This window comes from Barbatula barbatula, assembly GCF_947034865.1.
Source record: "Barbatula barbatula genome assembly, chromosome: 19".
Classification (NCBI taxonomy): domain Eukaryota; kingdom Metazoa; phylum Chordata; class Actinopteri; order Cypriniformes; family Nemacheilidae; genus Barbatula; species Barbatula barbatula.
In genome coordinates this window covers 17,320,519-17,347,201 of record NC_136782.1, presented here as the reverse complement: position 1 = coordinate 17,347,201, position 26,683 = coordinate 17,320,519, and the positions used below count along the sequence as shown (strand labels likewise).

At 38.8% G+C, this 26,683-nt stretch overlaps 1 protein-coding gene across 3 annotated transcripts in view; it reads left to right on the top strand.

The window, feature by feature from the left end:
* nbeab (neurobeachin b) overlaps positions 1 to 26,418 on the top strand; it is a 208,719-nt gene extending 182,301 nt beyond the window's left edge. For all 3 annotated transcript variants that reach the window (XM_079481818.1, XM_079481820.1, XM_079481819.1), the window contains 13 exons: positions 782 to 919; positions 2,903 to 3,022; positions 5,968 to 6,120; positions 10,086 to 10,256; positions 15,327 to 15,416; positions 15,963 to 16,155; positions 16,986 to 17,057; positions 17,176 to 17,331; positions 18,460 to 18,630; positions 23,491 to 23,592; positions 24,239 to 24,435; positions 24,726 to 24,877; positions 24,959 to 26,418. In XM_079481818.1, coding sequence (XP_079337944.1) covers positions 782 to 919; positions 2,903 to 3,022; positions 5,968 to 6,120; positions 10,086 to 10,256; positions 15,327 to 15,416; positions 15,963 to 16,155; positions 16,986 to 17,057; positions 17,176 to 17,331; positions 18,460 to 18,630; positions 23,491 to 23,592; positions 24,239 to 24,435; positions 24,726 to 24,877; positions 24,959 to 25,049 — 1,806 coding nt within the window. In that variant the 3' untranslated portion in view covers positions 25,050 to 26,418. The remainder of the gene's footprint in view (positions 1 to 781; positions 920 to 2,902; positions 3,023 to 5,967; positions 6,121 to 10,085; positions 10,257 to 15,326; positions 15,417 to 15,962; positions 16,156 to 16,985; positions 17,058 to 17,175; positions 17,332 to 18,459; positions 18,631 to 23,490; positions 23,593 to 24,238; positions 24,436 to 24,725; positions 24,878 to 24,958) is intronic.
* Positions 26,419 to 26,683: the final 265 nt, after the last annotated feature.

Genomic DNA, 26,683 nt, shown 5'->3' with positions numbered 1-26,683 from the left:
GGCAGGTTCCAAGCCAGTTTGTGGGGGGAGAAGTCCGCTGGTTCTTGCCTCTGACAGATCTAAAAGAGCAAACATAAAACTGTGTGTGCTTGATTCAAGCAGCCTGAAATGCAAGATTAGAAGCATTGGATTTGAAACCTTAGAAACAGTATTACAGATTTGTGGTAAAGGGATAGTTCACCGTACACTGTCATTATTTACTCTTGCACTGGTTTTGTGTCCATACAATAGAAGTCAATGGGGACCAACTGTTTTGGGGATTTCAGATTTTTCTAAATATATTACAACTTAAACAATGTTTTTCGAAGACTAATTTTAATCGGATTAATTTAGTTAAAATGTACATGCATTATACAACCAAAGCAATTTAAATCAACAACAATACTTTCAGTGTGAAAATAATAGTGAAACGCTAATAATAAATAAAACAATTTTACAAACCTCAGCTGGAGGTCTTTCCACAGTAACCTCTTTCTAAACTGATTTTTTACGTCCTTTGATTCCGCTTTTCAAGGTTATTGTTATGATTTTTACATGCTTTTTGGCCGGATTACATTTCTCCATGTCACAAAATCTAGGGGCGAGGCCTCTACACCCTGAATTTATAGGGGCGTGACAAATTGAATTTGCATGAATTTTTTTTCGGTTTATATAAATTATGTATATTTAATCCAAAAGATTTTGGGAAACGAAAATAATTTTTCTTTTTATTTAAATGCATGCCTAATAGTATGATGTGCGTCAAAGGTTTATCTTAATTTTTTCCCATGTGTTTCCTCAGCCAATCGGAGCGTTGAATCCAAAGCGCGCCGTGTTCTACGCGGAACGCTATGAATCGTGGAACGAGGAAACTCCACCATGCCACTATACATCTCACTATTCCACCACAGCCGCAACTCTCCATTGGCTTGTCAGAATCGTAAGTATTTTTGATTGGATGGATGAGAGGAATATGATGCCCTCAACATCTGGTAAGCAGTTAACTAGGCAGCTGCGTCTGCGGCAGACTGCCTCTGAATCTCATTACGCCTTTTGTGGAATGTTACGTTTTATTGTGCTGGTCATCTTTAATATGAGGAAGTATTCATCCATCTCACCATTATGAATATGTGAGTGATTATAGTGGAAACATTCTTTCTGTGATCTTTTTTGTGTTTACTCAATAGGGTAATGTCACTCACACTGTTAGAATCATGTCATGCAAAATCAATATGTATTTATATTTTTTAATCTTGACATTGAAATGATGCCGCCAGATCTGTGTGTTTTGAAACATTCCAATTCACAACAATAGCTCAAGCCCAGATAGTGGATCACATCATTGTCAATCAAAATGCACGTTAGTACATCTTTTCGAGGCGGAGGCGAATCAACCTCAACATCTCAATTCACAAGCATCATGTTCCACTACAGAGGGCCAGTGAGTGGATTTCACAGGCTGGTAAACAGGCATATGTGAGAGGGAAGTCAAAAAGCTCTGTGTAATGATTTACGCTCTGGCACGTGACAACTTTATGCGCCTCAGACAGCACGCAGAGCGCGGGGAAACATGTCCATCATTGTCTCCTGATAACGTTCTCGCTTACCCTGAGAGTGTCTCGTACGGGCTGATTTGAGACCAGCGGTGCATGATGATCCCTCGTAGTGAAACGCACAAGGATCTGCAAGCTACAACAACTCAGATCAGCCTAGAAAATGAAGTGGAGCGGATTGGGTTTGATGTCCGGGTTCCTGGAAAACAAATTCACATTGGTTACATCATACCACTAGGTCTCACCAATGTACTGTAGTAAACAATACACTATTGTGCATTGAGAAAAAGGTTTGTTGGGATTACTAATTTAATAATGTACATCGGTTCCACACGATTTAATTACGTATTTTAACATAGCTTTTTTAAATGGCAAAAAAATGTTATGTTAAAAACTCAGTTAAATCATGTGGTACCGATGTACATGATTAAATTGAGTAATTCCAACAAACCTCTCCAAAAAAAATGCGTTTGGTATTTGTTGCTTAAAGATGATTTTGATAGTGACATAAATGTTTTCTTTTTTTCTTTTTCTGCTGATTACATTACAAAGACGCACTATATTATTTTATTAAAGTGACTAACGTAGTAGTTTTACGGGTTTTAAATGACATGACGGTGATTTTTCTATTACTTTAATGTTTTCAAGAATGTTACAGTTATTATATAACTGGCGTTAATACGTCTTTCAACTATCCATCTCTGGGAGAAAAAAATTAAAACACATAATGAAAACTGAATAATTGGCTCTTCCCAGGCGGCCTATTGCGTTGATGATGATGATTTGGAAGGGTCCCCTGGCAGTTCTCTCTCCAGACTTGAGTGAGGCTGTAGACACCATCATCTTTTCCCCTGGCTTATCCAGCATCTCCATGTCAACTCCTCGTACTGCCAACCCAGACTGATGACCCTGAATCTGCCAATTAGAGCCAGAGCTGAGCTCCTCAGCCAACAGGCCATATAATTAACTTCGCCACGGGCACTGTTACAGAAAATGAGCGAAGAAAAAACCTTCCACAAACTCTTCATAATCTGACAGACGAGTCGCTACATTGAGATGTTTGTGCAAACGGAACGTTTCCCAGAGCGGTGGAGAGCACCCCGTCAAGAGACTGAATCCAATTACCATAGAAATAAATCTAGATGAATTTACTTTTTGTTCGTATGATGTTTTCGGGTGCTGAATAGCATTAGCACTTTGCGAAACGACACGGATTTGTTGCAAATAGCGACTAATTAGCAGTTTAGAAAAAACAAGAGAGATTTCTGCGACTGTTTTCACACATTAGAAAAGATGTTTTGGAGAGTATGTGGGTCAATAAAAGTTTCTTTAAAATGTGACAGTGTTGTTTTGTGTCTTTTCAATTGCAGGAGCCTTTCACCACGTTTTTTCTTAATGCCAACGGCAACAAGTTTGATCACCCAAACCGCACTTTCTCTGGTATCGCGCGCTCATGGCGACACTGCCAACGCGACACTGCGGATGTAAAGGTGAGATTTTGTTGTTTTGTTTCTCACTAGTAGGACATTTCTGTGGCTTAAAAACAGTGTAAATGGTTATTATTTTAATGTATTAACATTTTTCTTCTTAAACAGTTAAAGTGAAATATCGTGCGCATATTTCAAAGCAGCATCGCTTTATCACTATAATGGTTGTTCCCCGTTGCCTGTGCTCCGTTTGAGACCCTTTCTGCAGCGCAGCAAGCTCACTTGCGCTGACCTAAAAGTGTCATGCTTTTCATGCACACTTCATGACGGGTTAGCTTCGCCCCGGGCAATTAATAAAGCATTAATGACAAAAGCTATTTAAAAGGTAGTCTTTTATGTAAAGGCAAGGCTTTTTACTACCCGAGGCTGGGGAACAGCATTCACCAACATGAGGTGCGGACAATACACAGCTAGCAAGTGAACGGCCCTACAGAACAGAGAAACATTATATGTTAGCAAATATGAGCCTCTCTCTGAAGCACTCTACTGTCTCCATGGATCATGTTAAACAATGGTCACCACTCTAAGACAAAAAATTACGTTATTTCCCCATGAACCAGAAGTTGCAATAGTTTTTACTTCCCTATATTGACGCATTTCCGAGTAAAACGGAATTTCGAATGAAATAATAGTGGGCGTGGCTTGCATTTTTTCCACTGTAGTTGAAGTGGATATATAAAAACGGCCATTTCATTTTGAAATAGAGCTGGGAGCAGACTGACAGTTGAAGGGGAGGAGCTAGTTGATGCTCCGCCCAAACCGTCTAATTTACCACCCTACCTGCATTTTGAGATTTTAATTGAAGATTATCAGGGCACATGAATTTTAAAAAGAGAATGACCCACATTGATACGCTATTTACAGTAAACACTGTAGTACTTCATGAACAAAATTTGAATTGTAATTTTTTATTTCACTGGGACTTTAAATTCTTGCCTGTTTGAACGGGGAGATGTTTTCATTATGTATGAGCGGCATGATTTTTATAACAAAAGTATTACCTCTGAAAGCATAACAGGCGAGTAAATCCAAGGTTTACTGGCCCTTTGGTGTTCTTAGATCACATGCTTTGTCCTATAAAGATCATAATGCAGTATTACATGCATCCCCATTTAATAAACAGTATTAATATACCACTACCTACACTAAGCATTCTTAGATACAAAGGTTTTTAAGATTATGAATCATACATGTATTCAAGTGTGTGACTCAGATATCACACCCATTACCTGTCGGATGAACATCTGATGCAGAAAACATGCAAAACTAGAAACATTAATCGTCACCACATTTACATCGGAGATGTAGAAACAACATTTTCAGGCACCTAAACATGATGCTGAATAAAAAAAGTGAGTTGATGTTTCATATACAGTAAGTGAGACGGCCATTTGACTGTCCTTGGCCAGTGAAAGCTACTGTGAAGCCCAGTCTGACTACACAAGATCAAATGTGTTCCTTTTTGATGTTTGTAACTTTTCATTTTGGCCTTTTATGGCTCTACTTGTCCCAGCTACAGTGAAGTCATATTTTTGTGATTTACTCTTTTTTTTTTTTACATAAAATCCTATTTCATTGCTATAAGTTAGGTATCCCATGCTAATCTAAAAACATTTGTAATAACTCACAAAATGTTGCCTATCATTGTCAAAATAGTCCTTCACAAATAGTCCCCGGCAGTCAACCACCTGCAGAGAGGAACTTTCTCTCAATTCCTCAGCCCTTTCTCAATAATCTGTTTGCGGAGCTCCGTCTGAAGGCACGGATGAGCAGTCGTGCCTAGTGACAGCTCTCCAGGAAGGTGTCATTAGGGTGAACAGTGTAAAGTGGAAGAGTTGAGTGTGATTGACTTGTCAGGCCATTATGAGGCTGCGGAGGAATTATTGGCTCTTGAACGAAGACGTGCATCACAACGTTAGCAGTCCAAACGACTGAGCTACTGCCTGCAACGTTTCAAACCCGAGACTCTTGTGATAGGAAGGACGGAGAGCCATCCAGTTTAGATATTGGGGTTGACTTTAAAATAGATTTGCTGACTGGATTTTAGCTTTGACGCTAAATGTTGACTTTGTTTGTGTAGGTTGCTGAAAAAAGCCTGTTAGCTCTTAAAAGCTGTCTAGCCTACATTTATTGCAGACATACTCATTTGATTTTTTTCTCTCCTACAAACACTGATTTAGTTAAATGGATCTTTATTCTAAAAGGATGTAAAACTTTTAACCAAAACTTTCTTTTTGTTACAGTGGGAATAAAACAGTCTGTCAGGTTCTGGAGTGTACGGCCAGAATGAGTTCTTAAATTATTTTAAAGGTTCTTCAAAGGCAAGTGCTTTTGAGTGACACTAAACGGAGAGGAGGTCACATTCCTCGTGTGCACATGCTCCAATGTACATAGGCTTCTCTCACAGGGAATTATGGGTAATTTGCTGTGATATGGCAGTGAGAACGCAGAAGGATTAGGAATGCGGCAACCTCGCTGGATAAGAGGCTGTCGAGGTCAGGGAAGCATGTAAAGAATTACTGAGCAGAAATGAGTGACACTCGTAGAGAGTTTTGAGCAGTAAAACATGAAAGATGGGGCTCTTCATCTCTTTTGAAAGTTCGAAGCTTTTTACTTGAAGTTTGTGGTGAACGTTTCCAATTCCTATTGTGTCTCTTAACTGGGGCACACTAAAACCAAACCTGCCGGTAAAGCTCACTTCAAACTGACGTAACGAAGTTTAGTGTCATATCTCGTGGTTAGATTGTATTTTCACCCTCCCCCATCATCGTGCGTTCGCCACACATTCCCATACTCTGGGAAGCATTTTTAAACGTTCTCCGATGGTCCTTCACTCGTCTCCTGGGGTTCTTTTCCCCAGTCTGAAACATGGCCAACATTTTGATTAATTGGACAACAAAACGTTACCTTCTGTATTTACTCAGTCAACTTTATCTTTTTTCTCATAGGAGTTAATTCCAGAGTTCTACTATCTGCCAGATATGTTTATAAACAGTAATGGCTACTGTATGGGTGACAGAGATGATGGTGTTCCTGTCTGTGATGTAGAACTACCAGCCTGGGCAAAGAAACCAGAGGACTTTGTCAGGATTAACAGAATGGTAAGTCAACACACTCTCTGAACTTTCTATACAAAACATTCTGTACCGAATCATCTGCTTCAATGATGTCTAAGCCTAAAGAAGAACAAATTCAACCCAACACTATACCTCAATTCTCACGTGTTTGTTTTTTAATTGTCTGGATTCTTGAAAATGTTTTTAGCTGTTGAATAAATACTTCGCTCTGCTAAAATCTGCTAAACAAAATTTGAGGCTAGCAAAAGCAAGCTAGCTTTGAAAGCATTAAAGGGGAAAGATCCCACCCCCATTCAGAGCTGTGTCAATAATGGCATTTACCTTTTATTCACCAAGCACATATGAGCATAAACTATAAACAGAAGCATAAACAAAATGTATGGTTATTGTCAGAACTTAAAGTGATACTTCACCCAAAAATTAAGTGTATAGTGTTAGTTCTGACAGGTCACATTTGTCAAGCTTGCATCAGCGGATCCTCCTCTACCTATAGAATATGATGCAATCACAGTTTCCGTTTTAAATTCGTTCAGCAAATAGCAGCTTATCGCATTGCTCAAGAGCAAATTACCCTCCTCCATCCCCAGCTCCACCTCACATTTACCATCGGTACTCGACGTCTGTTATTGCTTTTCATGACTCTCAACTACATTTTAATTATGCGTCACACTTAAATGTTTTAAAGAACTTATGACATCTGCTTGTTTGGTTCTGTTTACCCTGAGGGGGGTTATCACTGCCCTCTCTGCTCTTATTCATGCTGGCTCCAGGGATGGGCAGGGAGTTTTGCCCAGAACAGCACCATACCACAAATCTTAACTGTATTCTAATTGTCAATCATTTTTGACGGTAGTGAACCATCAATTTATTTACCCTCATGTCATTTAAAGCCTTTGAATGACTCTTTTGTCTGTGGGACACAAAATATATTTTAAGAAATGTTTCAGTGGTTTTGTGTCCATACAGTGGAGGTCAATGGAGGGCCAATATTGTTTGGTTACCAACATTCTTCAAAATATCGTCTTTTGTGTGGCTGCAGAGGAAAGAAAGTCATACAGGTTTGGTATGAGTATGACATGAGTGTGAGTAAATAATGACAGAATTTCCATTTTGAGGTGAACTATCCCTTTAAATGCAAGTGAATCCTATCTTTAGTTGTTGAATAGTCTCCCAGTCCATATCAGAACTGCCTCAACTTGATCTATTTTTAAGTCTACTCTTAAAACTTATTTCGTCTCTTTGGCATTTCATATTCTTTGACCTGGTGTACGATGATGAACCTTATCTATTTTAAAGTGTGTGTTTTATTACTTAGAATCTTATTGACCTGATTTGTCTTGCATACCCTGTACAGCATTTTGGTCGACTTTGATTGTTTAAAATGTGCCATATATATAAACATTATATTGTATTGTATTTTGGACCGAATGCAAGTTTACAATGACGGTTTCATGGTCCTGAGACGCCCACAGAAGAAATATATATATATATATATATATTTTAGACCACTGTATAATATCTGGCTAGTAGGATGTAAAGACGCATTCAAACAATGTTAATGAAATACATCAACCACGTTTAAACCCATTCCACAGATTTCTGTATGTTTATTCCACAATATATTTTAACTCTATTTGTGCCATTCAAATATAGTACATTAACCTATCCAATATCTGAAGCAATTTTACAGAGTCTCGATTTCTTCCAGTCCAGTGGGAGAAAAATCCAGTATTTAATATCTCACCCGCTTGCATCCTGCCCCACGGAGATGACACTCATTCATTCATTTGATAAAGAATCCCTGTCCTCTGCCGGCTTCTGTGTTGTGCTATTTCATGGTGAAGGTTGTAATATAGCGCAGTGCTCGATACTAATGTAATATACCTCTGACCTCTATGATGTCACCGAGGACCGGACCATGCACTGTCCATTATAATGTTACCCTAATGCTGCCTTCATCAATCTTGATTTAGCTCTCAGCAGACAGGACCTTACGGATGTGTGTGCGTTTCCCGCCGGTCCCTGTAGACTAGTTTGGGATAGAAATCTAGTACTGCCCTCTTACAATGGCTGTGTGTACTCATAAAAACACAGTGACCCAAAGGGAGAAATGGGAATTGTATATACCTCAGGGTGTGTAAATTGAGAATGTTGTGGACCGTGTATTGTATTGTAAAGTCACAGTTGTGCCCTATTGAAGGATTAAACCGTGATGCCTGATGAGAATGTGTGTGTAGTGAAGGAAACACACTTGACCTTTTCAGTTGCAGTGACAGTGGTGTGTGTTGTGGAGGTGACCTTTCCTCCGGTCTCACTCGTTTCTTTGTGCTTTAACACATTCAGCTATTCAGACAAACACAAACATGCTTGCGCCTGGCTGTCTTTTAAAGCAAGAGTATGAACAGAAATCCTTTCTGGAACTCGAAACATCTAGTAGTATTTGATATATGGGTAGTTGACAAAAAACCGTATGAAGTCCTATGGTGCAAAAGCAAACATTAAGAAAATAAACTCTTGATTATTTATTATTATATATTATTCATATTAATATGATATAAATAGCACAAGTGAGATTTGTCTGCACTGTTTTGCTGAGTCACACCTGGACACGTGTGGTTTATTTGTCAACTACCCATATGCTTACTTTTTCTTTACAATAAGGTTGTATTCGTTAACATTAGTAAATGCATAAACTAACATGATCTAACAATGAGCAATATACTTTTTTGTATATCTAACAAATATACAATATACAGTTATTCATGTTTGTTCATGGTGCATCAAAGGGATAGTTCACCCAAATATTAAAACTATGTCATCCTCTACTCGAACTCAAGTAGTAAACCTATATCATTTTTTAAGTTATGCTGAACAAATAGAAAGATATTTGAAAGAGCGTTTGTAACCAAACTCTTCTGGGTCACTATGGACTTCCATAGTAGGAAATGAAACTACTAGAGTAGTCAATGGTGCCCCAGAACTGTTTGGTTTTCTACATTCTTCAAAATGTCTTCTTTTGTGTTCAACAGAACAAAGAAAGGTATACAGGTTTACTACTTGAGGGCGAGTAGATGTTGACATCGTTAACATTTTTGGAGGAACTGTCTCTTTAACTAATGTCAATTTTTTTATTTTAAATATATATTAGTAAAAATGTATACTGTAAATGCTGTAGAAGCAATGTTTATTGTTAGTTCATGTAAGCTAATGCATTAACTACGACTTGTAAAGTGTTACCAGTTTCTAATTTAATAGAATGAATTTGGCTTTTTATAGTATTTTGGCGAGTCAAAATATCTGTCTCTCTCCTCTCTTTTTTTAATCCCCTCTTCCTGTCTTTGTGCACCGTCTCTCTCTCTCTCTATCTCTCTCTTCACTTAGTGTTCCCATCTTTGCATGTGTCACTTTCGATTGTAATGACATGCCCTGCGGGTAACTCAGCCCTTGCGCTCTACGGCTCGCTCTGTTGGTAATGGCTGTTATTCCTGATGTGAGAACGAGTGTGTAAATTCCAGCAGCGGGGTTTGAGTGGGTTTGTGTACGTGAAGAAGTGTTTATATATGGGCTTTTCTTTGTTCATTTCTTTTGTAGCAGGTCCTTGAACCATAATGTTTCAACTACACCCCTATTAACCAAACAACCAATTATTTGATGATATATTGTGTGTGTGTGTGTATAAATGTACCATTTTTATGTATGTATATATTTATATGTTGATTAAGCTAAACCCAAAATGAAAATTTCCCTGCATTGCATTATCGGTTCAAAGAGACACTTGTTTAAAACCTTAAATAAGCATCTTGGTTTTTTTTATTTATATTTCAGCCCCTCTTGTGTTGGTCTCCCGACTGTTGCAGCCTATCCAAAACAGGAAACATTTCCCAGAGTGTGTTTGTCCGTGCATATGTGTGTTTTTTTTCGCACGTGTGTTTGTCTTCATGTTGTGTATGTGTACCTTTCACCTCTAATTGCCCCGCTCTCTTTGACAGGCCCTGGAAAGCGAGTTTGTATCGTGTCAGCTGCACCAGTGGATTGACCTTATTTTTGGCTACAAGCAACGCGGGCCTGAGGCAGTGCGAGCCCTCAACGTCTTTCACCACCTGACCTACGAGGGCTCCGTCAACCTCGACAGCCTCGCCAGTGATCCCCCGCTGCGTGAGGTGGGTCGTCCTGGCAACATCACCATGACAACAGCATCGTCACATAAGCAGATGCAGCTTTTGAAAATCATAGTTTTAGTGACATTTTTTGTTTTATTGTTGGAGTTTGTCGCTTATATACTGCGAGTGTTATGTAAATGCTGTCGCTAAGTTTGTTAGTGAAAGTATGTTTATAAGTTATTGCAATCACAGGTTAACTATTATTGTTTTCACGCCCCTTGACAATACGGTATCTCAAAACTAGGGTATTTTAGTCATAATCGTGTAATAAGCCTTTCATCTAGCAGATCGAGCACATAACAATATAATCTCTTGTATGAATGTCATTCAGATCTTGCCATGCAGATGCATCTAGTGGGAAAGCGAAACTCAAACTGCTGATTCACACACTTTGCATTTACAGGCTCAAGCGCGATAACTGTTACACTCAAAATAGAAAGTCTACGGTTTATTCAAATGTGTAATGGGTGATTTCTGTAGCACCAAGAACACAATTTGTACTTCTCTGAAAATATTTGAATCGTGCCTGGCAGAGGTCAACGGCGCGACACTAGGATGTTCTTTGCGATGCCAGTGTGTTGCTATGCTGTTACTAGGGTGTTGCTAGGGCAAAATTAGTAAAGGGACAAGCAGAAGTGATGCTTGCCTTAATCAGCATCGTCTTGCTTTTAAGAATGCAGTAAATGAATTTGTAATTATTGAAAAATAAGAAAACGCTGGAATACATTAATAAATATATATATAAAATAATAATTACACATATGTGTGTGTGTGGGGGGGAAAAATTAAATGATTGATAGTATTTATATATTGGTTATTCAGAAAAATTGAATTCATCAAGCAATTGTAAATCAATATTATTGATTTTCCAAACAATACTCTCTAGTGACTCCTTCAACGTTTTTTAAAATGACTTAATTGTCTATGTGGATATGAAACCAGTTCAACAGTAGCAGCTGGTAGGCAGTGTATTTCTTCCAGTGTCTACCCCATCCCTCCCATCCACCTCTCTCTCTCTCTCTCTCTCTCTCTCTCTCTCTCTCTCACTCTCATTTCCTCTATCTCGTTCGCTCCCTGTGATACCCACCATCTGCTGTCTGCAAAACAAGTCATTTATATACTGTCACTTCCAGGACTGCCTTTATTTGTCAAGTGACCACTATGCAAATCATTCACCGAACAGGGGGGCTAATTATCAAACAATATGGAGAAAGCTTTGCTGTTCATCATTCAGCGCTACATTCCAGACAATGGCAATTACCTCGCTTTCATGTGGTCACATTCTTTGCAAACAGTCCGGCACTTTGAGTTCATTGGCGGCTGACAGTGAGTTTTGTTAGGCTCGGAGAAACTGCTTTTATTTGGCAGTTGTTGACTTCCGAGCTCTTAAAAGCCATCATGTTGTATACCCGCCTTCATTAATAGAGTATATAATGCTTATGTCATCCGAGCAAGCCCCCTTTAGACATTTAAATGCTTAGGAACGTTGACCCCTTTCTTGACTCTTTAAAGGCAAAACCGAATTCCTTTTACTCTATTTGTCCAACAAGTTATTCAACGCCCCTCGAGCTGAATGTCAAAAATGCCTCAAAATTGAGCAAATTCTCAGTTTGCGCCTGTTTGTGTCTCATTCATCGGTCGAGTTGAAGAGGTGAAACAGGGAGGGAGAAAAGCCTGTCTGCTATCTCTCTCAGAAATGTGACCGTCACCTTCAAGCTATTGATTCATTCCCAAGTGACAGGTGCATCCACAGCTCTGACATTAAGCACTGCAATTACGGCCTTAAAATGTCAAACTCCCGAGTTAAGGGTCATAACTCGTTCCTGAGTCGAATCAAAATGGCAGCAGTTGAAGACGGAGTCTGTGGACTCGAGTTGGGAAGATTGTGTTGTAGGAAAATCTGTTTACGAAGAAAGAAAATCCCCATATAGTTTATGTAGTTTCATTCATTTAGATTTTTTTTAGATAAGTTTTTGGCCTTTCCAAGTTTAATATCCAAAGAAATCAGTAATCATTGCTAGTATTTTTTGACCCAACAATATTTTAAAGATTTATTTTTCTGTTTTCATTGTGATCTGACTTTTGACGTACTTCCACACAGCTGAGAGTTTCATCCAGAGATAAACGTGTGATTGACATCCCACAGGTTATGATGGATGTCTTGTGTTCATTTTACCATTGCGTGGTGGGTGAAGGTGCTGAAGGTGTCTTATCGACTGCAAAGAGCAGGGGCTTAACTTGGATTATAGTAATGTCTTAACCTGGATTATAGTAATGAACTGCCTTTAGAGGCTACAGATTTCTGTTTGTGATAAAATGTGATTTTTTTTTTCCTGGGCTCGGATGAGCAACCAATTGACATTGTGGCTGCGTTGACACATCCCCGTGGTTCAACAGACATGCCCCACACATAACCTCAGCTATAACCTGTAATAGGTGCATATATGTAATGTAAAGGGGGTGTAATGGATTTTCAGTTATTTTTTATGTTTACGTTATCGGCTTCCCTTGTGATTCTGATCTGCCATTGTCTCTACACGGTGTCTTAACCAATCTGGGCCATGAAAAAAGTTCATGCTTTTCATTGGTGGTCACTGTTTGCTGCTTTTGTAAAAATATAAAATCCATGCAGTTTGCTTATATTCACCAATTGAGGAAATTCTTTCTTTCCTTCTTTTTTCTGCTGTCTTTGTTAGATGGCAGAAATATAGTGATACTTTCCACATGGCTGCGTTTTTCTCTCAGATCTCGAGATCAGATTACATTATTTGAGCAGACATCGTGACCCCGGTTCTCAAGTCTAACCTAAAATAGCTATAATACCAGCACATTATTGTTTGACAGACAGCATTGTAAAACTGCACAGACTGACATTTAATTGTTGCCAAATGTGATGGCAGTGAGTCATGAGAGTTCGCTTTTGGTCTAATTTTGCTAATAGGTTTAGGCCTAGATCACGTCTGAGACCATTTTTCTGGTTTTCTGTTATTTGTTATTTTTTTGTATTGGTGAAGTGCTTTAAAGCTCCACTTTAGGTGTACAAAAAGTTAAATGAAGGTTGACCCAGTCTGTGAAAACTTAGATTAAGTCATTTTTGTGATTTACAGTTACATAAAATCATCCAACATAATGTAAAGAACATTCTGGGATAATACATCCTTAATATCTTTAGTACTAAGTAAGGCTATGTAAAAATATTTAGCAAAATGGATGATCGAATACAAAATTTGTGCAGCTGGAAGTATTGTTGATCTCCTTCTGAAAACCTTGGATGTCCAAATACGCTTCTTTTTAACAAACTGAAAAACACTGTTTACTTTTCAAATGATTACATACTGTAATCAAAGTTGTCAAAGTTGACAAGCACTTTTAATACTTTTTATTTGTTAAATATTGGCAAAACGCTGTGACAAACATAAACTAATATTAATGATTTATGGCAAACAAATTAAAATCACAAAATATATGGAGCCACGGGGTTTCAGACGGACAGTAGCGATATTTAAGAGTCTTTAAAGTTGAACAACTCAAACTTTAAAGTAAACATATAAAGCTTTTTTATGATATAAAATTCTTAATATCCACTATTTCCACTGCAACAAAAAACTGTCAATGTACTGTATTTAAATAAAAATACTTTTAAAATGTTCTACATTTTCATTATTTGTTAATCATTAAATAAACATATAACTATATATTATATAACTCAAAATAAACAAATAAGATTTTTTATTTTAACACTTGTATGAGCCAAAACGTCCGTCAAACGTCCATAAAGACAGAGGCAAAGCTCTATTCGTTTTTCACCCCACGTGCCCCCTCACAGTCCTGTAATGCTGACAGACGGATGTCACCGTGTTGGTTATTGATAGGGCGTTTGTATGCGTTTGTTTGTGTACGTGTGTGTAGAGCCCAGGAGATGTGGAGAGTTTGCACGTGTGCCACTGTGCACGGTAGCATTGACAGGCACCTACAAGCTCCCCTCGGCTGTACCGAAGCTCTGATCGCATCAATCTTTCCTTCCCGAGCGGAGAACCTCCCACAGTCAGACAGAACAGCTCTCCCTCAGAGCTCTGAAGCCTGGACCCGTGTGTCAGATCAAACCTCCACTTTATCAGTGTCACCACAGTCTTCGTATCTGAATGTTGAACTTTTCATGCGACCTACAGACTTTAAATCTGAGATCTTCTGAACGTTTTTTAAAACCCTGCTCTCCAGTGAGCCCCAAACATTGAATTCTCCATGTTGTTTCTTCAATAGCCATAAACGGACGAACTGTTTTACAGAGCGCTTTTTTAAAATACGTTATCTCCCTCGGCAAAGAAGTGAAAACATGACCACATCTTCCATGTCAGCCTAGGTATAGTGCTTCGAAAGGGAGGGGTGGAGTGAGCCGTTGGTTGCAATAACCAACCTCACCTCTAGATGCCGCTAAATTTCCAACACTGAACCTTTAAGTAAACTCTCAACGAATCTTACATATTGTGCCTTGTTTAATATATTTGTGATCTTAGTGTATCATTACAATTAATAGTATTGGTAGACATAATGCTGTTGTATATTTGTGTGTGTGCAAATGCGATGCAGAGTGTATTTACTTTGTCTGCCCTTTGTCTCTGGCACGATAACATCTGAGAGGGAGGGTTCTGCCGCAGTCCTGCCTGCGCGTCAGTCCAGGTTAACGTCTGCCTGCCGAGGGAGGGGTGGGGAGGTGGTGTTCGTGGGCCGTGCTCCTAGAAATGGGAACAGTTAACTGAAGCATGTTAATAGGGAAAGGCCTGTCTCTTCCATACTAACACTTGGATGACTCTACAGGCTTTGGTAAAGCCGGGGGTGGGGGGGGTTTGCTTGCATTGTCAAGTAACGCATTGACCCATCACTTTGATGCCTATCGATAGTGACAGCCTTCTCGCTCTCTCTTCCTCTACCATGTTCTTTTTTATATTTCTCTCAAACACTTTCTCTCTTTCTCGCACTGTTATTCTCTTTTCTCATCTCCTTTTTTCTATATACAGTATTCTATATGTATATACATCTTATATGTCCACCTTTTTCGCTCTCTTGCTGCAGGCCACAGAGGCTCAGATCCAAAGCGTTGGACAGACGCCATCTCAGTTGCTCATCGAGCCACATCCTCCTCGCAGCTCCGCCATGCACCTGGTGAGAACAGCGTGTGTGTATGTGTGTATTAAAATCAGTGTGCTGGTGCATACGTGTCTGTTTATTGTGGGTGGCAATGGGGAAGTTATTATATCAAACAAGGGCAGTCACGCCCAACCTTCGAATCGGTCCCCAACATATAGCACAGGAGCTTTTCGTCCACACGCTCTGTAATTTCTACGCCAGTGTCGTAGTTCTGAATGATCTGCCATACGTGTCCGGTCAAGGCAACACACAGTTGCCCTACAAATACATGGCATACAGACCTAGCATACTTTGTAGAGCACACAACTCCGCTCAACGACTCGAATGGAAAGCTGTGTCGGGAGAACAGTGCTCCCTACTGGCCACATAAAGACTTGCAGACCAAGTCGATCAAGCATCTGCCAATACATACACGCTTTTCAATTATGAATTGTTTGTTTATATTTTCAAGCCTTTTAATCATGAAGTCTGAATTTGCTGAACTTGAATTGGCTACATCAATGCATGTTACACTAGCAATTCACTAATGGCTCCATCTCTCCCTTTCTCTTTTCTCTTTAGTGTTTCCTTCCTCAGAATTCGCTCATGTTTAAGGATCAGATGCAACAGGATGTCATCATGGTGTTAAAGTTTCCCTCCAACTCCCCGGTCACTCACGTGGCGGCCAACACGCTGCCCCACCTGACCCTCCCCGCTGTCGTCACCATCACCTGCAGCCGACTCTTCGCCGTCAACCGCTGGCACAACACCGTGGGTGAGAGGATATGATTTATTTATTTTTAAACAGAAAGGATATGATTTATTTATTTTTATGTTCTTCTATAGCTTTTTTTATAGTGTTTATGAGTATGCATACAACAATACATGCAGTATGACCCACGTGTACAACAAATGCCACACACTAGAATATAAAAATGTAATGACAACCACCAAACCACTTTCTTTTTTCCCCAAAATGTAATTTAACACCCTCCCTCTAACGAATATCCTGTCCACATGTTACCACTTGACCATGTGTGAACGGCATTACCCAACAAGTCGCTTTTCAGGAGCCCCCCTCACCTGCAGGTCAGAGGCCGGGCACCATGGCGACGGGCTAAATTAGCCTATCACGGCCTCTCCTTTTGCCTCACACTTCCCCAGCTGTCACGGCAACACATAGTGATGTTAGAACCAAACGAGGCAACCTGGTTCTCTCACACTGCTAATGGCTGCAGCTGGATGACCGGCCCTCTATAGCCGCATGTGTCTCGCTCTCACAACATAACCAACGTAATAAGGCCACCACATTTTCCTAATGTGGCTTCCAGATTGCAAAATGGCTGTCTCTGCCCTGCAGGCCTGCCTCAAGGGTGCCATAGCTCTGGCCTGCCTGACACCAGAAAGAAATCAATAAGCGGCAAGAAATCTGTCTGGTGGGCGTCTAAAAGACCCCTGATTCGTAGGGAAGGGGTCAGAAAGCGGACTTGTCTCTGACAAGCAGGGCAGGTGTCTGTGGGACGAAATTTAGTGGTGTTTAAGAATAATGGGAGTGGAGGGTTTGAACTCTGTGTTTCTGATCTCTTTACTGTGTGTGTGTCGCAGGCCTTCGTGGCGCTCCGGGTTACTCACTGGATCAGGCCCACCACCTCCCAATTGAGATGGACTCTCTGATTGGTGGGTTTGAGAAGCGTACAGTTTAATTCATTACATTAGCTTTTGTATAATATACTTTTGCAAAACTGAGTTGTAAAATGCTTCCATTTAATTCCGATTGTAAATGCATCTGTTCTAGCGAATAACTCTGGCACAAACAAGCGACAGATCACAGACCTGGTTGACCAGAGTATTCAGATCAACACTCAGTGTTTCGTGGTAACAGCAGATAACCGTTTCATCCAAGTGTGCGGTTTCTGGGACAAAAGTTTCCGTGTTTACTCCTCAGACACAGGTTAGAGTTTATTTACTGACATGAGATTATTTACAACTTTAGTTTATGGAATACTCTCATTTTCTATTACGTAATATGTTGATAGGTGTAAAAGCAAATGAAGAGTTTGTTTCCAAAATGAGATGAATCAAAAATCTTGTTTTTTATTATGTTTTCTTCTATTTTTCTGGTTTTATTGTGTCAGTTAGGTGTATTTTTATGGCTTAAATCAAAACAAACCAACTGCAGTTTAATCATTTGGATGCACGATAAAAAAAATGAGTTATCTCATTGTTTCAAATGATGATACATTTGATGATACAACAATCTAAAGTACTGTTATATGTATTTTCTACCCATATTTATTTAAAGGGACACTTTATGCCATTTTTCACTGTAATGTCATTCAAGACCTTTATGACTGTTTCTTCTGTCTAACACAAAAGAAGATATTCAGAGAAATGTCTCAGTGGTTTGTTTCCATACAGTGGAAGTCAATGAGTGTCAAAGTATTTTGGTTACCTGTGTTCTTCAAAATATCTTCTTTTGCGTTTTGCAGTGAAAGCCATAAATGTTGGAAGAACTTTCAATTTTGGGTGAATTATCCCTTTAAAGGTCCAGTGTATAAAGTTTAGAGGCATCTATAGCGGTGAAGTTGCGAATTGCAACCAACGGCTCACTCCACCCCTCCCTTTCAAAGCACTATGGTGGCTGACACAGGACAAAGTTGTCGTCACTTTCACGCTTCTTTGCCGAAGAAGATGACGTATTTACAAAACACGATCTGTAGAGCAGTTTTTCCATTTAGGGCTACTGTAGAAACAACATGGTGAATTCCATGTAAGGGGACCCGTTGTGCAATGTAGATAAAAGTCATTTAGCAGACGCTTTTATCCAAAGCGACTTACAAAGTAGGGGAAAACAACAGAATTAATGCATAAGTGTAGTAAAACTGCCCCAGTATACAAAGCTAAGATTCCTTTGTTTTTTTTCAAAGCTAAGATTTTAGTTTTATGGTTTATTTTTTTGTATATGATATTGCATTTCTGTCAATAGATCATCCAAACAATTACACACTGGACCTTTAACAATATGTATTACATTTCTGTATCATGTTTCTAGGCCTAACTAACACGTTTTGATTTGCAGGTAAACTCACACAGATAGTGTTCGGGCACTGGGATGTGGTCACATGTCTGGCCCGGTCAGAATCTTATATCGGTGGCGACTGTTACATCGTATCCGGATCCAGGGACGCCACGCTGCTGCTGTGGTACTGGAGCGGGCGACACCATATCATAGGAGACAACCCTAACAACAGTGAGTATATCTGACAGATTCGACAACCTCAGCTACATCAACTGAATCGCTGCGTTCTAGATTATACAGTCATGCCAACAACAATGAACAAAGTAAATATTACAGTAATGATAGATTGAGATTAATGAAGCTTGTCCCAGAAAATATACAAATATTCTTTATTTTATGATAATGATTTTAATTATTTTTACAGAAGTGTAAATGTATTCTTAAGCTTCACCGTTTATTGCAAAAAAATATGAACTGCATAGCAACTAAATGCATTCCAGTTATGAATAATTGCAGGACCTTATACTGATTAAAGCTGTTTTTTGTAATAACAGCTGAAAACATGTTAATAAGAAAACAGACACGGGCTGTGTCTGTGCTTGTCGTGTGTGTGTGTAGATGTATTGCGTGTTGTTTGTACGTGTCAGAAGCTGTGCTTGAGGTGAATGTGTTCTCTCATTAACTTCAGTGATGTTCAGACAGTTCATTAAGGATTTCAGCCTGGCTGCCTCCAATTAGAGATGTAAAGCCCTGCCGAAAACAAAACTCCCATGATATTCACACCCACCTGCTCACTGTGTGCCCCCGCGAAGCACTTCGTCTGTACTCTTGAAACAGAAGAGACTTTTGCACAAATCATTATTTATATATTAATAGGATATAAGCTTCATACCTTACTTTGTTAACTTTATGATTATTTTGAATGCTTCACATATATTAACAAAACATAAAGCCATGTATTTAATTAAAACGCTACAGAGAAATCTAAATTAATGATAGTATTGCTTTAGCTGTTTAGTTATAATGCAAATAAGTGATGATTGTTATATTTAATTGTTAAACGGTGCAAAATACTGCAGTTCAAAGGGTTCATCATAGGGATGAATATGTTTGAATCTGGTATACTGGGAAACAAACAGTGCCCTCTAGTGGTTTCTTTAAATGTTTGCCACAAGGGTATTTGAAACTGAAATTTTGACCAGGTTTAAGTCAGGCCTTAAAGGGACAGTTCATCCAAAAATAAATATTCTGTCATCATGTACTCACCCTCGGGTTGTTTCAAATCCGTATGAATTTCTTTGTTCTGATGAACACAGAGAACGGTATTCGGACGGATGCCAATGGCAGTCAAAAGTGTCGCAGAACTGTTTGCTTTCCAACATTCTTCAAAATATCTTCCAGAACAAAAACATTTATGCAATAATTTTTTCTCACTATGTAAAAACAGCATCGGTGTGGCGTTGAAACGTTGAGTATTGTGTGTTTTGTGTCACTTGGTGCCTCTCCACACACAATGTTTGTCATGTGTCTTTCAATGGAGAATGTCGGGACCTCTATGAATATTCATCAGATATCCGAGTACGGGCCCTGCGGCACTCCGACACGGTGTAGAAATTGATTTCACAGTTCCTCGAGAAAGCCGGAGCGTTTCTTAAATGTGCAATGATTAAAATTCCGTCCGGCTCAATCAAGACCCCGGCGCTTCACAACTTCAGCGGCTGTTCTCCAATTTACACCTCTTAATTGTGTCGCTGTACCACCAGAGTCCCAAGAGGTTTCCAGGTTCTGGAAGGGCCCGCTTGCGGACTGATTAAATCTTTTGTGGGGAAGGTGATCTGGGCAATCCCAGGGGATCCTGTGCTGACACACATCCCACCCGGATCACTCACAGCTGGGCTTAGGGTTGTCAGATGGTCCCCTGTGGAGGTCTCAGTGAACAGGGATTGTATTGATTAAGGCCTGAGTAACATTTGATTGCTTGCAGACTTTCAAGAACATCTGGATTTGGAGCGGTCATTTTATTGATTCCTGGGTTTATTTAAGAGTGCTGTGCATAAAATGACCTGTGTCTTCGTTAGGTGGGTGTTAATAACGTTATATGGCAATTATTCAGTACTTAAACTCGAGTGCAGAACAGAATCCACGCGTATCCTCTCGCTTGGTCGACAAGTTGACTTGAGACTTTGGGGGCGGGACAAAAAAAAACAATAACTCTCTCTCTTCTCTCAACATGTAGTGGTCTGGCTTTTGTTGAAACTAGTAACTTTGTATTAGCACCTAATGTACTATTGATCTTTTATCTCATATCGCTTAAGGCTCCCTGAACTCTTTGTAAGTCGCTTTGGATAAAAGCGTCTGCTAAACGACTAAATGTAAATGGGACAGATGTATCCGCTCCGTCGATTGGTCACTTTTAATGCTGGGTTCACACCAACGCGTAGGCTACAATCGCGTTCCCTGCTCTTTTTAAGTTTGCTATTTTCGCGGGAGTGAAGCGATCAAATAAATATTTTAACCATCGTGGAAGATAAAAAAAACATTGCGGGGTGTGTTTCCGCTCACGTGCGTGCCTGTGGTTTTCATGAGCCTGAGTAAATAAACGGCACAAAGTCAGTGTAAATGAAAAGTCAGCGGCTATTTGCACTAAGTTTAAATAGCAGTTGGTTCTGTGTACAGTAAGTGAAAATAGCAGCATTTCTTAGCGATATGCTATTTACACTAACCGAAAATAACTGTGTTTTCTTTAGATTAAATAGGAATCGTAGTTAGATGCTATTTAGTTATAAATAATAGCAGATAACATTACTATTTGCACCTCAGTATTGTTGTAGGCTACATTAAACATCAAGTGTAAATTATTATATTTATACAATAATGATGGCAACTTATTGAGATATTAAAGCCCTACACCTACCCTTACCCATAACCTAACCCCAACCCAAAATATTTTGAATAAAAATAAATTTCAACTCTTAAATTAACCTTATTGAAAACAAATGCCTTTACGATCTTTGCGTTTTCAGCAAGAGATGGATCAGAACCCCAGTCTCCGGTGCCAAACTGTTTGCTATTTGTACTCGGTGTCTATAGATACCCCGTAACTGAGTACAAGACTATGGACGGAGTCCTTTTGCCAGCTGTTTTCAAATCCCTTTGAAAAGCCCGAACACATGTATGTCACCTTGTTTAATGTGATGCATTTCTTTAAAAGAAAAGAGTTTAGACTTTTTTCTTGATTTTTCTCGTATTTATTTATTTGTATATTCAGCCGTAGAAAAAGAATTAAGAGATTCTTAATAAATCAGCATGTATTGTGGCCAGTGAGGCAGTCCAGTGTCTGTTGAATTTCAACATAATCAAACCTCAGGAGTGACATGAAAGGCACATGTCAAGACACATGAAAGCTGTGATCAAAATCAAGGTTATCACATAAAAAATCTATATCTTTTTAACTTTTCCTAAATAATAATGTAAATGTAAATACATTTACAAATATAACCGTAGTATTTGTTACGTGAATATGAACTTGTTTAATTTACTTCTGTTTTAGTAGAGGTCTGAAAAAAATACAGAGCTTTTGTTATTTTAACCTTTTTCTCTAGTTTTTATTTTCTGCAAATATTTATATTTGAAATTTGAAAGAAACATTGTTAGAAGTTCACAGAATAAAACAAAAGTATCATGAATAACATGTACAATTACTTTATAAAAACATTAATATTTTAGCAGCTGGGATGCCAGAAAAAACTACAGTTTTTTACAGGGGTTTGTTTTGCTTCAGAATACGTAAAAGCGTTTTCTTTTGGTTCAATTAAAACATTTTCATTTGGATAGAACATTGAAAATGTTTAATGCGAAAGTGATGATAAAAGCAAAAACTAGATCTACATTAGTCACCTCTAGTTTTTATTAAATAACCAAATGTAAAGGCTGCTTGAGACGATGAAAGAGATTGATCACAATTGTTTTGTTTGATGATGGTCTTTTGTTAAGTATCTGTTACCTGAACATCAAACCATCAAAACATGTATCATCCACTATAGCTTTGAACTACTGTACATTGAATTTTCCTATTGTCTTAAGCGCATTAATCTTAATTTTCAACAGTATTTGATATTCACAATATTCTATTGTTTGATATCTTCAGCACAGTGATATCAAATATGCGATAAATCTCTGAGCCCTAGTTCAAACCATAATCAAGGTTAAGCATCACTTGAACCACCGAAGCGTTCTTGTTGTTTAATCCATGCAGAAATATAGTGTTGATCCCTCCGGCTAATAATGACTGTTTTGCTTCCTCAGTGCACAAATCAAGCTAATCACACCAGCCTCTCTCTTCCGTATGCTTGAATTGCTTCTCTACCTTACTGAGTGTCTACAAATCCAGAGTTTCCTCGAGCGTGATGGGTAGAGCCACAGGAGGCCCATCAGCGGTGTATTGATGTCGCATGTTACTTCTCGAATAAACAGCTCTTGAAATTACAGCCGTGGCAGATTTACATGTGACAGGGTGTGATTGTATTACTTAGGAACTAATTTAACATCTCAGCTGTTATGTGCACGGATTTTAAAGTTTGCATTCATAGGAAATAGCAACAAAAATTTCAAATCAGTTCTTTCATGGTAGTTTATCGACCTGGCCAGCTGGTGCCGAGGTACCACGGTTGTCTTTAAGTGACCGCAGATCACCTCTTCCCTCCCCATCATCCATCATGTGACTGTGTGTGGGGTTCAGGGTGTGGTGGACCACTGTCAAGTGATCATTCAGAGGGGGACGCCCGCTTAAGCAGATGTTCTGTTAGGGGTGTTCTGGCTCTAGCGCTGTGAAGTCTATAGTTCTAAACGAAGTACATTGAGTATATGTGCTGCTTATGGCAAAAAAAGCAAGTCTTTCATAGACAAGAATTACTTATAAAATAAAAGACCTAATGCTAAGATTTTGTCCAGAAATGATCACGTTATAAATATTTCTGGAATCGAATGGTTCATATAAATGCAGTGGATTTGCATTGAACTCACCACTCAAAAAATGTTTTCTGATGCTGGATTTTTTCGGTCTCATGTATTTCTATTTTTTGTTTCCGTCAGGTGATTACCCAGCACCCCGTGCAGTTCTGACCGGCCACGACTATGAAGTGGTGTGTGTTTCTGTGTGTGCAGAATTGGGAATTGTTATCAGTGGAGCAAAAGGTGAGGACAGTATGAAGGCCATTGTGGAATATAAAGTGTTTCTATTATTGAATTAAGGGATGCTTTTGAGAATTTGTATTTTTGTTCACTTTCATTTATGTCAAGTGAAATAAACTACTTTTTCAACTACTTTTTGTTTGTATTATAGATGTAGTTAAAGGGATAATTCACCCAAAAATGACAACTACTGTCGTCATTTAATAGTTCTGTGTCACTATTGACTACAGTAGTAGGAAAGTTTGCTTTCTTAACTTATTTGTTCTGTTGAATACAAAAAAAAGACATTTTGGAAAGCAAACAGCTCTGGGGCACTAATGACTAACATTGTAAATATACCATGGTGCCCCAGAACTGTTTGGTTCCAAGCATTCGTCCAAATATTTTTCTCTGTTCATCAGAACAAAAAATATCATACAGATTTGGGTGAATTAATAATAACATTTAAAAATGTTTGGTGCACTATTCTGGTAAGCAGTACTATACGTGTTTGAGTTCGCAAAGTCTGGTAACCAAAAGTACAGATTTAGAGTTGATCTCATGAAGTATTCCTGCTTTTTATTAAATCTTTTTTTGAGACGGACATCGCTCTACAAGCTTTAAAATACCTGACATGTTTGTATCTTGAACCTGTCGCGCTTTTGAACAGAGGGCCCGTGTCTGGTCCACACCATCACTGGTGATCTTCTGAGGGCTCTCGAGGGTCCAGACAACTGTGTGCTCCCCCGTCTGATCTCAGTGTCCAGTGAGGGCCACTGCATCATCTATTACGACAGGGGTCAGTTCTGCAACTTCAGCATCAATGGCAAGCTGCTGGCCCAGATGGAGATGAATGACTCCACACGTGTATGTTACATTTCATTTGTGCATTTGGCAGACGCTCTCATCGAAAGTGAATTACAGTGCATTGAAGTTGTACATTTATATTTTAGTATGTTCTCAACACTATTTATTGCTGAAATAATATAGAATTTTCTAAACAACTATTTTGGAGTTGGTCCTAATAAGGAATTCATCACTTATTTAGGTGTGCATTTTCATAAGAATAATAGAAATAATAGTTTCAGTTTGTCTGTTTGGAAACAGGAAGTAACATTCTAACCGGTCACTTTATATTTACATGCTGTATTTCTCAGGCTCTTCTCTTGAGCAGTGATGGGCAGAATCTGGTGACCGGAGGAGACAGCGGGGTGGTGGAGGTGTGGCAAGCCTGTGACTTCAAACAGCTCTACGTCTATCCAGGCTGTGACGCAGGCATACGAGCCATGGACCTGTCCCACGATCAGAGGTTTAACTTCCGTTTCACTACATGAAATATAAAACATTAAACCAAATCGAAGCTTATAGCTCACAATCTTCTGTCTTTCAGGACTCTGATCACCGGCATGGCATCTGGCAGCATCGTGGCTTTCAACATTGATTTTAACCGCTGGCACTTTGAGCATCAGAACAGGTACTGAGAGGAATCAGGAATGACAGACGGCTGCAGGCTCACAAAATGCGTGACATCACAGGAGCTCACGTTAGCGGGGCGGAGCCACGTGGAAGATAAAGAAAAAATGGAGAGATGGAGAAATAACAAAGGACTACTTTGAGAAGTCAGAGCAGCATTTCTTTTAAAAATGTGGTAGCCCACAATGGGATCCCAGCGCATATTTTCCGCGATGGCCAATTTAAAAGTAATAGAGAGAGCACAGATGGAGGCAAGCATATCTTCACTTTTTCATATTTTATTAAAGTATCTGAGCAAGTTAAGGTTTCAAACAGCCTTTAACTTCCGGTCCTGTCATTTCAACTGTGAAAACAAGACTTTGCATAGTGCCAATAACAATATTTTTATTGGGTTTCATTTTCTACCGGCTTGAAGCGTATATTGCTTTCTTTAGGGTTTTTTAAGGGCCCTTAGGGGGGAAACGTGCCAAACTACAAAGCTTATGAGACCTGTCAAATGTTCAAAACCGTGTAAGGTTGCTTTCTAAACTCTGTCTGTCTAGTGTCACGCGTTTGACCTCAAAACAATTTTAGGGGGAAAAAGCACTTTTGTTTACTGTGACGTGATGTGAATGTTTGAGTCAGTCTGCCCGTGTGGAGATAAAGGATTTTGCATTAAAAACCTTTAATGAAATTTGTAGTTTTTGTTGGCTTCATGTCTATAAATGTAAAGCACTAAATGAGGGTAAACGCTGATGGTGCTGGAATAGTCCAAATGGGAAAATACAAAAAACTAAAATTGTGTGGTTTTTGTTTTTACATCTCTTTGATCTTTTGTTTTTATTTATTTGATGCCCTTAGGTTGCCTACAGGCACTTCATAACTGCACTTGTAAACAGTAAAAAAAGAAATGAAAATCCCTGTCGTAAGCAATACATTGTGTAGTGTATGATCTTCAAATCAGACGTATATGTTGTTTATGGATCAAGCGAAACTATTTTTTTGTTTGAGTGCAAATATATCAAATATTCTCTTAAACATTGAGGCTGTATTTCAGTTTCTTTTATTTCCCAGGACATTGATTTTTACATATGAAAGATGGTGCCGTGTTTGGTTTCAGTTATAAGAAAAGCAATTTAGATTTGATAAGCATACAGATTGAGCAATGAAGATCATGGTGGTGTTTACCTTAATTTAACTTAACGTATCTTGATCTTATGTTGAAATGCCTCTGATCAAACTATACTACGTTGTTTAACATTTGATGGTGCTTGCTAATTTAGCAAATGTTACAATTTAATTTTATTGGTTGAAATGTGTTTAGTCAACATGTATGTCCACGTGAATCCTCGTGAAATAAGAGAAACGTCTTTGTTATAATAAAAGACTATTGAATGTATGGAGTGTGTGCAATACATTATTCAATATCAACATTCTGAGACTCTACACGATGGCGCTTTGTTGACCGGTGTAGTAGAAATGTATGAGAAGAAAGTGAGACAAGTTTCTGCTTGAGAAATCATTTATTCAAAGGTTTGGCTTGTTGCTGAATGCTTCATTGTAAACTGCTACTTGAAAGCAAAGACTTCATGTGGATTGAGCCTGTATGACATTTAATGAAAATTGACAAACTGTGGATATACATTTTACAAATATACAACTT